This window comes from Motacilla alba, chromosome 1 (genome assembly GCF_015832195.1).
Source record: "Motacilla alba alba isolate MOTALB_02 chromosome 1, Motacilla_alba_V1.0_pri, whole genome shotgun sequence".
NCBI lineage: Eukaryota > Metazoa > Chordata > Aves > Passeriformes > Motacillidae > Motacilla > Motacilla alba.
Genome location: NC_052016.1, coordinates 83393840 through 83409346, shown reverse-complemented (window position 1 = coordinate 83409346; position 15507 = coordinate 83393840). Strand labels below are relative to the sequence as shown.

General features: G+C 38.4%; 1 protein-coding gene across 3 annotated transcripts; it reads left to right on the top strand.

The window, feature by feature from the left end:
- Window positions 1-65: 65 nt before the first annotated feature.
- Window positions 66-15334, top strand: TGDS (TDP-glucose 4,6-dehydratase). 3 transcript variants are annotated; one of them, XM_038136249.1, is made up of 12 exons: window positions 66-408; window positions 1872-1938; window positions 2326-2460; window positions 4046-4136; window positions 5092-5234; window positions 6674-6772; window positions 7640-7699; window positions 9305-9348; window positions 9626-9791; window positions 10352-10410; window positions 12301-12398; window positions 12769-15333. In XM_038136249.1, the coding sequence occupies exons 1-12, from the start codon at window positions 341-343 to the stop codon at window positions 12867-12869; spliced, it is 1131 nt and encodes a 376-aa protein (XP_037992177.1). In that variant the 5' UTR covers window positions 66-340; the 3' UTR covers window positions 12870-15333. The 3 variants fall into 3 exon arrangements, with proteins under 3 accessions (XP_037992177.1, XP_037992186.1, XP_037992192.1); XM_038136258.1 differs by having other exon boundaries at window positions 2326-2394; window positions 12769-15330; XM_038136264.1 differs by lacking the exon at window positions 66-408 and adding an exon at window positions 419-851 and having other exon boundaries at window positions 12769-15334.
- The last annotated feature ends 173 nt before the right edge of the window (window positions 15335-15507 follow it).

The following is a 15507-nucleotide window of genomic DNA, read 5'->3' as shown; positions in this document are numbered from 1 at the left end:
GGCCCAGCGCCGCGCCCCGGCCCTGCGGCAACGTGTCCCGTTGCCGGGTCCGGCCGTAAGTTGAGAGAGCCAGAGTCGTAAAAGAGACGGCCACCGGTTGCCGCTGAATGCGGAGGTGAAACGTTGGCCCTTTTCACACGCCGCGCCCGCTCCGCTGTCGGTGGCCTCCGAGACGGTGACAGCTCCCCTCGTGGGGCCGCGCGGGGAGCGAGGAAGGCGATCTTTCAATAAGCCTCTTGCAGGCGCTGCGACTCTGCCCGCGAAACCCACGGGCCCGTGCCGCTCCCGCGCAGCCGTGGGGGAAAGGGAGTGAGGGGCCCGGTGCCGTAAAGCGCGGACGATGTCGGGGCGGGCGGGCCCCGCGGCGTTCGAGAAGCGGGTGCTGGTGACGGGCGGCGCCGGCTTCATGTGAGTGCGCCCCGCCGGGCCGGAGCGGGCCGCCGGCCTCCTTCCGGGGGCACGGGGGAGACGTGGCGGGCGGGGATCCCGCGGTGCTGCCGCCCTTTCGTCCATCCCGGGCCGGTCCTGGGCGCCGCTGGCTCGGGCCGCGCTCACTCAGGGGCTGCTGGTGGCTCGCCCTTGCCTGGGTTCTGAGGTGGGGAGCGCTGGGGAGCGAGCTGGAGCCTGCCCCCGCTGTCCTTCGCCCGCGGCCGGCGAGGAGGTGAAGGAGGGACCCCCGGCGCTGCAGTGGGTGCTCGGCCTCAGCCGGAACGGGGCTGTCCGGAGGAAGGCAGCGGAGCTGGTGAAAGCCCTGGAGCACAAACCTTATGAGGAGCGGCTGAGGGAGCTGGAGTTGTTTTGCTTGGAGCCTCAGGCAAAACAATCTTCTCGCTCTCTTCCAGTCCCTGAAAGTGGGGTGTAGCCAGGTGGGGTTCAGCCTCATCTCCCAGGCAGCAAAGACAGGACGAGAGGACAGAGTCTAAGCTGTGCCTGCGGAGGCTTAGGGTGGACGCTAGAAAGAATTTATTCATAGGAAAGATGATTGGATATTGGAATGGGCTGCCCAGGGAGGTCAGGAGTCACTGTCCCTGCAGGTGTTTAGGAAACGACTGGACATGGGGCTTAATGCCATGGTCTGGTTAACAAGGGGTTAACCCTTGTCCTTGGTCGTAAGTTGGACTCGATGATCTCAGGTTTTTTCCAGCCTAATGGATTCACTGGGTTGAAGGTGGCAAGGCTTCGAGCCAGCTGCTATTTCCCCGTATCAACCCCCAGTGCTGTGGGCTCAGTTTGAGTCAGGATAATGGCCCATCTTAAGATTGAGCCCCTCAGTGTGTGGAAGCTGTGAGGGGGTTAAATTTCTGTGTGTGACTAACCCTGAACGAACCTGAACACTCAGAATGAGCTTCACGTGCACAAGGTCGTGCCAAAGGGGCACTGCCACCTGATTCTCTGGTTGTCACTTACACCTAGCAGCAGTGTCAGAGACGTGAGTGATGGCAGTCAGTGTCGTGGGTCAGGAGTGTTGACTGTTTGGTTCTCTCTGTTATCTAATATGTGAGCTTTAGAGTGCAAAAGTATTTTACAATGGCAACTCAATATGGCCTATAACAGGTTTTTTTTTTGGTTTTTTTATGTTTCTGTGGGCAGTGCTGATTTCTTTCATTATAGGATGCACTTTTGTTTTGATTTTTGGTTTCTTAACCATACACACTTGTATATAGAAAACATTAGGATAATGTATAGAAAATCTACTAGAATAATATTGACATGTTAAAATATCTTTGAATTTGTCTTTTATCTGTCTTGAATATATCCCCTTCTTCCCCCAAAACTTTTGATATTGCTGAATTCATTTGGAATTTGTCATCTCTTCATTACCTTACAGTCCAGTATGTAATTGTAAAAGATATTTTTCTTCTGTCCTGCAGTGCTTCACATGTAGTCGTCTCTCTTGTGAAAAACTATCCAAACTATCTGATTATAAATCTGGATAAGGTAATACCTTGTTTTCTTTCTTGATATGGTCAATTGTTTTAAGTGATTTATAATGTAATCTATAATATGTTGAAATTTAAATGGCTTATTGTCAGTTACTAATTTTTGTTTGATTTTCTATTTGTTCCTGTGCACATAAAAAGTCAACTAGTGCTCAGAAAAGGAACAAAACTTCAAGCTCTAAATGTCTGTTTAAGAATTTTTGCAGTTGGGGTATCTTTTGAAGATTAGTGCTTTTAAAGTTCACATCTGCTTGCAAAGTAGGTTTTTTTTTTTTTTAATAAATTTTTACTTTATTCTCAGACTTTCCAGTGGTTAGGTTGGGTTTGAGTAGCCTTTTTGCTTCCGTGAAGCCCACTTACTGATGTTGTATGGTATTTCTTTTAGCTCGACTACTGTGCAAGCTTGAAGAATCTTGAAAGTGTCTCTGGGAAGGAAAACTACAAGTTTATCCAGGTGATAGAACCTTCCCTTCCACAAAACATGACTTTTTACAGATTTTTGGTGTTACTGCTTCCACAGGTTTGTCTTCAGACAGGAGATGGATTTTGATTTATTGTTCAGGTCAATATTTGTGCTTGCTGGCCTTGTATGCTGAGGTTCCTCCTGTGTACAAAAGGCAGTGCTGATGCTCATCTCTCTGTCTTGGGGTCTGCCCAAGGTTGCAGGACATCTGAGAAATGTGTGTAGTTCAGTTTGCTGAAACAGCACCTTTCTCAGGGTAGTAGATGTAAACTTGCCTTTTTTCTTAGATTCAGGTGAGGCTTGAGGCTGAACTTGCCCTGACCTGTTGGTGACCCCCATGGCTGTTTATGTTTTTGTGAACCACCTCTTTATTTCAGTAGGGGATTGTATCTGAGCTTTTGGGATAAAAGTTGCACGAGAGGAAAGGGACAGCCTGTATGTAGACATGCACGTGTCTGCAGTTTCAGCATGACTGAAGTGGCTTTTTGGGTATTTTCCTAAGGTCTTTGATTGTTTCCAGTGTGCAATATGAAATGTATGAATGCAGTATAAAAGCCTTGTTGCCTGAGGAGATATTAACATTAAATTGCTGGGGAGAGCTTGGAGTTCTACAAGATATTCTTTAAACAGGCAGATCCCTATGTGTAGCAGGGGAGCAGTAACTAGGAATGATCTGGCTGTACTGCTTTTGAACAAGAGTAGGAATCTCTTGTCACAAAACTTACATCAGTATAAATTCCAGTTTTTCACTGTGTGGTTGTTTTTTTTTTTTTTTTTTGTGGTTTGGGTTATTTGTCTGTTTCTGGTTTTGGTTTTTAGGGACAGTTGATCACAGCTTAACATCCAAGCAGTTTACACTTGACAGGAAAAATGTGCTGGAAACGATAATTTCTAATGTGCAACCCATATAATTAGAACTGTAACGTTGGTCCTGACCTTAGATGACAGCAAGAAGGATGTATTCTCTAGTGGTACTGTAGAAAGGAAGCCTGTTTTGGAAAGTAGAACAGTAAGTTTAGAAAATTTGACTCAGGGACTGTGTGAAAGATCTGTTTCAATCACAGTTTCTGTTGCTGTTCAGCATAGATGTACTAAGCTTGAATTTCAGTTTAAAAAAATCAGTATCTAGCCATTTAGTTCAAAATAATGTCTCTTTAAAAAAAATAAAGTCAATCAAAAAATTAATCACCGGAATAAACAGCAAGCAGCAAAGCCATTGCAAGACATAATCTAATCCCTCCTAGTGGGAATCTGCTTCTCTTTTTGCAGTACCACTAGATGTCCCTGCCAGCTTGCCAGACTGGGGACTCATATTTGCTGTGGGAACTTGGAATTTCAGCCTCAGTGTTGAAGCTCCACTTTTGTTGTGTGTATTTTTGGACACATGACTATTTCTAATGTTAATAGTAATACAAATTCTGAAATAAGTTTCATTTAGGATTATTTCAAAAATGGGTGAAATTTTATGTATGGTCTTATTTTAGACATGGCATTGATAAGTGGCCCAGGACTCAGTAGATAGTACTGTTTATATCCTGTGTTCCCTTTGTAATGGTTTCATATATGACACTTGGTATAAAGGGAAGCTGACTATTTTCTATCAAAAATAATTTGCTTTTTTTTTTCTTTCTTTCCTGTTTAGGGAGATATTTGTGAACCTGATTTTATAAAGCAGCTCTTTGAAACTGAGAAAATAGACATAGTCCTTCATTTTGCGGCCCAAACACATGTAGGTGAGCGTTGCTGCATGGTTTGGTATTGTTTTCCATGTCTGTACCTGCTTGAAATATGTGCCAGTATATCTTTAGTCTTTTCCCTTCATATAAACCAAGGATCCAGTTTGTCTCTACAAATCACATGACTGAGCGTCTGGTGGCCTTTTTAACTCAGAGGGATTCACAGCCTTGATTTAAAAAGTTCTTCATCTAACTGTTGTCTTGTTTTCATTGCACGTAAATGGTAACATACCTTTTTGTACCCTTTTGTAAATGCAGCTGCACTGCATTTTTAAATTCTATCTAGACTCACATGTAGCTGATAGTGTACTGAGGGAGTCAAAAAGACAGTGGAGAGGGGCTTTGTACATAGTCTGAAGTTTTTACTTAATTGGCTCCAATGTCACATGAAAAAACAGTGTGAAAGCTGAAGAATTAGGCATAAGTCCCATTGGAACCTTTTCTCTGTGCTAAAAAGTGGTTATAAAGTGTCTGTTTCAGATGGCTGCTTTTCAGTATCACTGTTAGTAAGAGCAATCCCCACCATACTCCATCCATCATGAGAAGAAATCCTCAAAGAATTCTCCAGGAAAATACTTCTCGAAATTGTCACATTTGGTAGGCTCAAAGTCATTAGATCAGGGGAACAGTTGTAAGAATGAAAACATCTGCTGATGAGTTATTAGTCATGGGTCTATATTACTGCATCTTGCAACTGTCTTTGAATGACACTTTCCTTACTGTACTTAGCCAATTCTGTTTTAGATTTAAAAAATCCATAACCAACAAGCTTTTGCTCATGATTCTAGCCTCTTGTTGAGAACAATGATTTTTGTCTTCAAGTATGTATAGAAGATGCCTTCATTTAATAACGACCTTGCTTTCTGACAGGTCTGTATTGCAGCCTTCAAGTAGAACCTGTAGCCCTGTCTTGCCTAAATTTAATCAGAATTGTCTTCATTTTTTAATGTAGATCTTTCGTTTTGGCATGCCCTGGAATTCACCTATGTGAATGTTTATGGCACCAATGTGCTGGTTGCTGCTGCGCATGAAGCCAATGTGGAGAAGTTTGTCTATGTTAGTACAGATGAAGTATATGGAGGTAGCACTGATGAGGTGAGTTTGAAAATGCATGAGGATTTTTCGAGTTTACCTGCTTTTAATAGTGGAAGTTGAGTCCCACTTTCCTTGGCCTCTGTGTTTGACTTTAAGTAAGCAGTGGTAGCTTCTAGAAAGCTGAGTATCAAAATTGTCCTTTTTTTTTTTTAATAGCTTGTTCTATATTGAATGTTTATTGTGAGATTTGAGTCATTAATGGTGTCACTACTCAGAGATAGTACCAAAGGAGTGTATTGTACAGGTTTTGTCTGCAACATTCATGAGGCTTCAGTAATGTGCACAGCTTAACAGGTGAGGAACTGCTTTATATTCTAGCTCAAATATTAACAGAACTGTAGGTAGTGACAGTTCAAATGGAAAACAATTCCTCTATTACTGTAATAAATATTCAGATGTTTCTTGTTGTTATGTGCACATCTTTGATTTTTGAGAATTTATACCTGACCTTAATTCAGGAAATGTAATTTAGCTCAGTAAAAAGGCAAATTATGCATGTTCATCTTTTTAAAGGCGTATATAAAGTCAAGGATGCTTTTGCCATAGTTCCCAGAAATATTAATGTACTTCAGAAGAATTCTAGGCACTTTCTTATTATCTCAGTGTCTTTATCAGTTCCTTCAACTTCCATCTGTAAACTTTTATGATACTCAAAGATGATGTTGTCTTTTGTGTAGATGCTTGGCCGATACCTTCCAGTGAATTTTTTCTGTCTCTGGGCCTTGAAAAGAGAACTTTAATCTGTTTTTTCTTCTCTTTGTGAATCCCACTAGAAGTTCTTGTAGAGTTTTTTTTGAGAGGCAAAGGTCGGACAAGAACAGTGAGTGCTTTAATCATGTTACGGTGATTGGTAACAATCACACCTTGGGTAGTATCCCTCCTTCTTTTTGTTTTGTTTTTTTTCGCTTCAAGTGAGAAGTAGATTAAAGTGTCAGGATAGTCTGGAAGATACCTGTTCTGGAACTGGTCAGAATTGTTGAAGCCTTGCTTTGGAAATTTTTGGGTTGCAATTATACATTTTTTACAGAAATAAAGTTAAACAAAAATTTAAGAAAAGGCCCATTTTATTTAGGACTGAAAGGTGAATTTGCTAGTGGTGGCCCAATTGCTCTCTGAGGCAATATGAGCCCAAAAAATATTATGCCTCTCTGTAGCAACAGTGATTATTAAATAAAGATAAAAAGGAGGACCTGCTGAGGTCCTGCTGAGGAGGTGCTGCTGTGAGGTAACTCTGTTGCAAGTATAAAAATATTACTGCTGGTACTCTGTCTGCCTCCTATGTTCAGTAAATGGGCTGTCTTTTGTTATGGCCTTCTGTTGTAAGGAGACTTTGTTAAACTGATGTGCTTGGATATTTATGGATTTTTATTTCTTTTGTAACTTTAAGGCTTATCTGGGCAAAAGAAATTAAATAATGCAAATTTTTCTTTTAATTTTAGGAATTTGATGAATCCTCACCAAAACGTCCGACAAATCCCTATGCCTCCTCTAAAGCAGCTGCAGAGTGTTTTGTTCAGTCTTACTGGGAAAGGTACCAAGTAAGTCCATGGAAGCTTCAAAAACTCTGAAGCCTGTAATTAAGTGTCTGTATTTTGTATGTAAGAGTATAAAAGAAAAATCAGTAGCAATTTACACAGTGCCATCTCTTTCCTTATTGTTAGTCTTGTAGTTTGCATGTGTTAGAGAATCTCCATCAGTAAGTTATGAAGATGCACTGCAAGACAGTGGGGACAGATCAGATGTTTTTAAGTTTTATTTTTCAAATCTGAACTGTAATATCTAAAACTGTGCTTTGATAAAATGGTCAAAGAGAACATTAGGAATTTAAAAACCAGTGCTAAGCTTGCATGAAGTGCAGAAGTATTACACAGAAGTAGAATATGTGTAATTCAAATTGTATCAAGACTAGGCTTATGGTTAAAGCAAAAAAAAAAAAAAAACCAAAACAAACAAACCAAGAAAAAGCCCTGCTAGTCAGATTTGTTTAAGCAAACACATTTAATATTTTGGATACTTTAGACTTCTGTTCTTGATATATGATGTTCTTGCTATAAAGTCAACAAGAACATGATGGTAATGACCTGTGAAACATACTGGAATAAGTAGGAGAAAGCCAGTCTTCAGTCAACCAGATACACATATACAATGTCCTTTGGTGCTTCCAGAGCTAGAGAGATTTCAAACATTTGTCACTTGTGGTGCTCCTGACAGGCTGAGAAGGCTGGAGGCCTTTCCCTCTTGGACAGAAATACAGAGAGCTTAATTCAGTAACGTTTGTAAGGGCTTGCAGATTTTTGTGTAAGCACTGTGCATATGTTGGTTTGTTTATTGATCAGCAGGAAGTTACAGATTTTTACTGGTATATGCTTTCTTATGTAATCACGTGTGTGTTTAATGCTCTCCAGTTCCCAGTTGTCATCACACGGAGCAGTAATGTTTATGGACCACATCAGTATCCAGAAAAAGTAAGTTAAACTGTGCTTTACTCTGAACTTCAGTATATGAGAATTCAGGGTTGCAGTGATGTTACTTTTTTCTCATGTGCATGGGATTCAAAAGTGTGTGAAAGAGTGCTTTGAAAAAAGCACTCTTGCAATTAATGTGATTATATATTTTGAGCTTGCACTAACGTGTCTTACCCTGAACACATATTTTTTGGCTGTTGATAAAACTTCTATTAGACACTCGTAGTTTAAATGAATTTTATGACAGCAACTTTGTTTCATGATTTTTCTATTTTCAAAGGATATTTTGACAGAGTTCCCCTACAAATAACATTAACTCATGTCATGTTCTATAATTGTGAGTGTTCAATAACTAAGGGAAACATTTCAAAAAGTAAACTGAGAATACAAAGTCTATAGAAGGGTATAGAAGGGGATGTTCCAACCTGCACAGAAAATAAGTAAGGTGGAGCTCTAACATTCATATATAAGGTGAGAAGTAGTGTAAAGTGACTTGTCTTTGCATGTGTTCATACAGACCTTGCAGGGTAACTGTTTAAAACAGTTACCTGCGAGAAGGAGTTGTTTTTTTAAGTCAATACCTGAATCTGCTTGGTTAGTGACTGGAAATACCCTGTTGAAATGAAAGTAATCATCACATGTACTCTTTGGAGTTTGGAACTGGTGGAAAATGTAGCTATATTTTACTGTTCTGTGGAGGTGTTTTTTAATTTAAATTGCTTTTTACTTTTTGTGGGTTTTCTTCCACAAATACATTTATTTTTGCCTGCACTATTGCAGGGGGATAAGCAATGGCTTTTAGAGTACATTTTTCATTGATCTGTGTCTTGCTACAGGTTGCATGATTGTTGGGGGTATATTAGGGGATGTATTTGCTAGCTTTTGACTTATATTCTTCTTCATATACCAAATTGTAGGTATGCTAAAAACACAGCACAAGGCTACATGAACCTTTAGTTTTATCTAGTATTCTGCTCCTGTCTTTAGAGCAGGAAGTTAAGTAATTTGAGTAGTTTTCTAATGGCTTCAGTTTAAGGCCTTTAATAGCAGGGGTACCTGTTCTGAAGTATCTGGGGCATTATGCGTGGATCTAAGCTTTTAGATGAGCATAATGTAAATCTTTGTGCAGCAAGAACACTGTCACTTAATCTGTGTTGATCTGCATTATCTTAAAATTCTCTTTTGATTCTCTTCCAAATTTAACTACTTTAACAACTCTTTGTTTCTAGAATTACTGCAGTTTGTTGGATGTTTAAACCTTGTTCTGAACTGTTGGTAATATTATTTCTAGTTAGATTGTGATTCACTGCCGTGTGCAGAAGTAATGGAAACTTCTTTCATTTTTGAAAAACTGTTACATTTGTACCAGCCAGAAAGATAAGGCTTACAATACAGTGAAGGCATCTATTCTTACAAACCAAAAGCCTTGCATTTTCTGGGCTTGATACATTCTTTCATTATATATTTAATAAAACTTAGAAGTATTTAAAGGATCTTAATAAAATGCTTAATGCTTTATAACTGTTAAAGATCCTTATTCTTTGTAGAATAGCAGCTTCTAAAATAGTGGAGTAATTTTTTTTTTGTTGTTGTTCAATTCCTTAGGTTATTCCAAAGTTTATATCTTTGTTACAACAGAACAGAAAATGGTAGGTAACTCAAATTTTTTGGTAGTATTTCTGCTATAAAAATGTAATTGCAGTTATAAATATGTGCTAGTTTGTAAAATGATAATTACATAACAATGATCTGAATCACTTATTTTAATAGCAGGATTTCCTTAAAGTAAAGGATTATTTGCATGTCAGCTACTTAAGGTACCTTTAGGCACCCATCTAACAGCAAAACTGCTAAAAACACAGTCCAGTAAATTGAATGCGTCTATTTGAGGACTAAAAAACTTTTTTGTCTTTTTCTTGTCTTAAGCTGTATTCATGGTTCTGGACTTCAGAGAAGGAATTTCCTTTATGCAACTGATGTGGTAGAAGCATTCCTTACTGTCTTGAAGGAGGGGAAACCAGGTGAAATTTATAACATTGGAACTAACTTTGAGATGTCCATTGCCCAGCTTGCTAAGGAGCTAATCCATTTAGTGAGTAAAGAGTTCTGATGCTTTTCTTTACTGGTTTTCATTGCACATATGAATAACTACACAGACCTTCTGTAGCTCTGAAAGAGCTTAGACTTGTGGTGGGTGTTGGAAGATCCTTGCAGCAGAATGATATGCTACCCTTTCTGTGGCAAACTTCTGTGTTAGTTTGCAGTATGGGCTAACCTGTGCTGGGCTGCTGTATCAGTTATCCTGACTGGGGACACATCCTGACTGCCATCATGATTAATTACCATTTTTTTTCCATGCTGACTGTTTTAGTTTTGGTCTGAGAATGTGGCACTATTAAAATCTAACAGTTTGATTATGGATGTTCAGGCAGTGCTCTGGATGAAGGAGATAGGTTGGAGATGTTCAAGATAATTTTGATAATTTTGGTGAAGACTCAGTATACAAAAGACCATTTCTGTTTGTGGTTTATATTTTTTTTTGGTGGGGGTTTTAAGTAAGATTTAAGTTTTTTAAGAAAAAAAATGGTTTTTAAATATATGTTTAGATAGCCCAAGATGTATGGGAGTGATACTTGTTTTTCTTCTTGACAGATAAAGAAGACCAGTTCAGAGTCTGAAATGGAGCACTGGATGGATTATGTCAAAGACAGGTGAGAAATGCGGAGGACGTGCAGGATGTGCTGCACATGCAGGATAGTTTTGTCCTTCAGGTTTTCTGAGGCTCTTAACCAAACAGTTTTTTCTGGAAGTGTTTCTGCTCTAAAGGAGGGAACACTTTTGAGGGAGCACTTTTTTTGAGGGAGTTAGAGCTGTTTTGCTTCCTTTTTTTTTCCTAGTGGATTTGATATCTATGATCAGGGTTCTGTATAGAGAGCAGGACTTTCATTTATTATTTATTTGGATCTGTAGGTCAGAATGAATGTCTTGAAGGGGAGCATGTAATGCTAATCTCTGTCTTCAAACATTCTTCATACTTGCCATTACTGAAGTCTGCTCTGGGAAGAGGAAAAGTTTTACAGAGCAACTAGATCTTTCCTTCATGGTAGCTTGGACAGTTTATTCAGTGTACTTTTTATTCAGCATCATTGAGTGAGATGAATCCCATCGCCTCTTGCCTAGCTTTAGTATTTTGGCATTAATGTGACTCATTGAGACTTGGATGTACTTTGTAGTAAGTAGGCAGAAATACGTGCCTGTGGAGTGTGGTTAACTATAGATTTCTATCTTAAGCTGAAGCTGCTATCTCAAAAGTAGATGTAAAGCTCTAAGGTACTAAAGTTAGGGCAGTGGAAAAATGGGTATAGCTTTTATAGATATGCTTTTGCTGTGTGTTTCTGTCCTTAATTTCAGGCTTGGTTTGGCTCTGCTCTTTTATATCCATTTCTTTTCTGCAGCAACAATGAATCTCTGCTTACTTTAGATACCACTCTCTCCAGAGTGATTAGAAATGATGAGTCTGCTGATAGCAGTTAAGTATTATGGCCTTTAGAATTCTCACTTTCTGATCACATTTAGATTGTTATCATGGCAACTGAAGTGTCTTTAAAAATGTGCTAGCTTTTGTTTTTGAAAGGAAATGTTCTTCAGAATTCTATCTCAATGTATTACAGGACTTTGAACAAATTGCCTTTGGCTCACATGATGTGAGTGTTTAGGAGTTCTCAGTGTAATTCAGTTTGAGATGTTTCTTTGTGTGGATTGGGCCCTGTCTGCTAATGTTTAAACATAGATGGGCTTGGGAAAATTAACCACATAGGAATATGTGTTAAAGTCGTATAAAAGATTAATATACCTAATTTATGACTATATAATTCTATAATGAGTGACTTAAAGGTCATGGGGGTTACTTGCTACGGAAAAATTAATTCTGCTTCTGCTTGAGATTAGCATGTTACAGTAACAGTGATAAGTGCTCGGTTTGTGCCTGCACATGTACCTTGACTATTCAATATGCCAGTGCCAGGTGTGCAAGATGCTAGACTAGGCTACCTATCTGCCAGACTGTGGAAGTGAAAATTTCTGCCATGCTTAAATATCAGATACATCTTTCTGTGTTGAATCTTGCAGCTTGGGATTCTGCGCATTCAGTATGACAAAGTTCATGTAGCTAATGAGCCACTGTAATGACGCCCCTTTGGAAGCCTATGTGTTTTAAATCTGAAGTATGTGTAAATTTCTGGGTTTCCAGGATAAAAAATGTAAATGCTAATATTAGAAAACACTGGCTCTGTGTTGCAAATGAACTGATTTGCACAAATGCGTTGGCAGTGATTTTTGTGTTCATTTTTGTGCCAGTAAAATACTAATTAATATTTATTCTAATCAATTTCAAGTAGTTGACTGGACAAACTGAATTGTGTTGTTGTAGCTGCACTCAGCTGCCATGTATTTTTGAAGGCAAGGCATCCTGCTTATGTTGATAGGAATTTTCAAAATTGAAGCGTATCTAATATTCCTTGGAAGACAGTGTGTGGTACTGCATGTCTAATTAAGGAAGCAGTATAATCAGATTGTTTTCCATGCATTTTGTACTTCATCAGGCCTACAAATGACCTCAGATATCCAATGAGTTCAGAAAAAATGCACAACTTAGGCTGGAGACCCAAAGTGCCTTGGAAAGAAGGAATAACGAAAACAAGTAAGACTGATGACTTTTACACTGATTTAGGAGTGATGGGAGGAGGGAGAGGGAAAAGGGGGCAATGGGTGTATAGCTTAGTTAATGAGAAGCTGAAGAGATTGAATGTAACTCTTGAATTTTACGTAAAATTGGCTGCTTTCTAAGTAGTGAATTTGCATGACATAAAAAAAAAAGATAATCATTCTTAGTGCTAGAATAAGTCTTGCATAAAGAACTTAGAAAGTTTAAACTAGATTTTTTGTAATATAATGAGCTAAAATCGTCCATGAAGAACAATTAGCATGTTGTTAGTCATATATCTGTGGAATATTTGGATTTCCCTGTTATCTCTGGTCAGCTTGACTCATCAACATTCTTCCCATATCAGTTGAATGGTACAGAGAAAATTTCCACAACTGGAAAAACTCGGAGAAAGCTTTGGAGCCCTTTCCTGTGACAGACCCATTTGCCCAGCTCAGTGGTCCATAGCGTGGCACGGAACCTGAAGGAGTTTTTTCTACCTCATATGATCTTTTCTTCAAAGCCTGCAATCAAATGGCCACACTGGACTCTTAATGTATTCAAGAGACATGAACCATGATGAGTAAAGAGCCTCAGTATGGCACAACTTAGGAATGGTATCAGCACTTTATAAGTTGAACCTCTTGGTTTCAGCTTTTGGTGCAATACTCTATTCTCACTAGGTATTGATTTTAAAAGACTGTATGGAGTGAAGAATATTTATAATGTTATAAATTAGTGTACTGAAGTAAAAATCTGCCTTATTAAGAATAATTAACTGTGATTGCAGCTTTTGAGACTTGGAGTTAAATTTGTTTTAGTTCTGGAATTATTAATCTGTGTTAGTTTTTTTTTTACAGTGTAATATGTATAATTTTTTTCACATCAAAGAGTTGGGTTTTATTTTTAATCAAGGGGAGAAATTATATATTTTTTGAGACTCTAAATTGATTGACAAAAGCTGGACACAGCACCTGTTTGGTGCTGTCCATTTCTCTGCTGGTGCACTTCTAGCTTTTGTAGTTGACTGATTAAACTTACCTACACTATAACTTTAAATGCCCCTTTTAAGGGGAGCAAGGGGGGAAATGATGTCAAGAAGTAGCAGGTGTTCTCACTGAGATTTCCAGAAGTATTTCCTTAAACTTTTTACTCCTTTTACTGAATTACTGTCTATTATATGTTAACTCCTTTTTCTTAGCTGTAATTGTAACAAACTTGAAATACAGGAACACAGTTAACATTCCAATGATCCTATTTCCTGTGATATGAAGGCTACTTATGGAGAAAATTTTTTAAAACTCTTCTTTTTCTATGAATTGTGGGTTGGCAGACCTTTATCAATACAGTATATCAGCATTTTTTCTGTAATAAACATTTTAAAGATAAAACAGTATTTGAGTTTTAATGTAAAATTTGGAAAAAACCTCTGTAATTCTAGAAATATGTGAATGAATCTTGTTCAAAGTTGATTTAATAATAAATATTATGGTGTAACTGGTTTCTCTTAATTAAGAAGAACGTGCTGAAAAAGTAGATGGTGTGTTTTTTTAAAAAATATTTCTTAGCTCTTTCTCTATCCTGAAAAAAATTACCTTCATTTTTTTCTTTGAGGTGATCTGGCAAACATAAAAAGGAGCACAGTTCTTGGTTTTGTCACTTCAGCTTCTGTAGTTGGCCCAGTCCCTGATCCTCTGTGACCCTTGGGCAGAGCTGCAAGTTGCACAGGACTGGGATGCTGTGGTGTACTCAGAAAAAGCTGTGACTTCTAAAGGGTTTCAGAAACTGAGAGTTAGCTTTTGAAACACAAGTGTTCCCAACTTCATCACACCTCTTGTGGTGCATGGTGCTGTTGATAAAGTGCCACTTGTGGTTGGCAAGAATCACTCTAAAAGAAGGCTAACCAGGAAGTTTCTAGGCTTACTGCAGTGCCAGGTATGGGTTTTAAAGTCTGGCAGCCTGTTATTGAAGGTGAGTTTTCTGTGGCACAGTGGGATAACAATACTAGAATTGTGTGGCAGTTACTGATGCTTGATTTGGCAGTAAAAGCCTCCATTTGGGACAGATAGAAGTTACGGGATTTCCTATGTAATAATCTGTCGCATACTTGGCTTACCAGCTGTGCTTCTCTGGATGAATCACTGAAATGTCGTTGTCAAACGCACATTGCTGACTATATTCAAAGATTTCCTTAATTTTTGTACTTTTCTTGATATATGACTTCCTTACAATGTGCATCCTTCCTTACGATATCCATCTTACGGTTCTGTATTTTGTTAAAGTCAGTACCAGAAATAGCTGAAGTGCTGGGAAGATCTGTCTTAGCTGTATTTGTGATTGCTGTGACAGCTGCTTTGAGTGGGTTGCATGAGAGTATGTGTCTTTCACATCTCTTTATACTGGAATACTGGCTGTGTTGTGTTTTTAAGAGTAGAGATTACAGATAACTACAATTTACTATTTTAAACATGCATAAACCTTAATTTAAAAATATTTTAAACCTTTGAAAATAGGTACAATGTCTTTGGAACGCTAAAGACAGTGTTATCAGAAATACACAGAAGAAAGCAGTAGGGGGTGATTGATTTATTGAACAGAACTTTTGAAAGTTGTTCTTAATGTATAGATGCTGAAAATGCAAACATTGATATTTATATGACTGTCGAAAGAAGTGATATTACCTGGGGTGGGTTTTCAATAGGATCTATTAATTTTTAAGTGAAAGCTGTTCTAGTTTATTTAAATGTTTTTGAAGATTTAATTCATCCAAGTGTTTGAGATTTTTGTCTTTGTGTTACTACTTGTATATATGTATAAATAAACACACATTTTAAAATATTGAAATGTATATATTTAAGAAATGTAGGAGGCTTTTGCTTTGAGCTACTTTGATGTACAACAGATTTTCTTAGCAGCTGAGTGATCTGGCAGGAACATTTCTTTCACAGGGAAAAGTATTTTCTGTTATAGAAAACAGCTTATTTTGCCATTAGCCTTCTGGCTTCTGTAGGAAGAAAAGGACAAAGGATCAACTAGTGAACTGTCAGTCTGGAGAAGTGTGATGCTTTCAGGTTTTGTTTCTCACTGATTTTACTGGGAAGCATTT

Excerpts from the sequence above, each read along its gene's own strand:
- TGDS (XM_038136249.1), top strand. The coding sequence starts at position 341 with ATGTCGGGGCGGGCGGGCCCCGCGGCGTTCGAGAAGCGGGTGCTGGTG. Across the intron at positions 1,939-2,325 it reads TGATTATAAATCTGGATAAG|CTCGACTACTGTGCAAGCTT; the intron begins GTAATACCTTGT and ends TATTTCTTTTAG. Across the intron at positions 4,137-5,091 it reads TGCGGCCCAAACACATGTAG|ATCTTTCGTTTTGGCATGCC; the intron begins GTGAGCGTTGCT and ends TTTTTAATGTAG.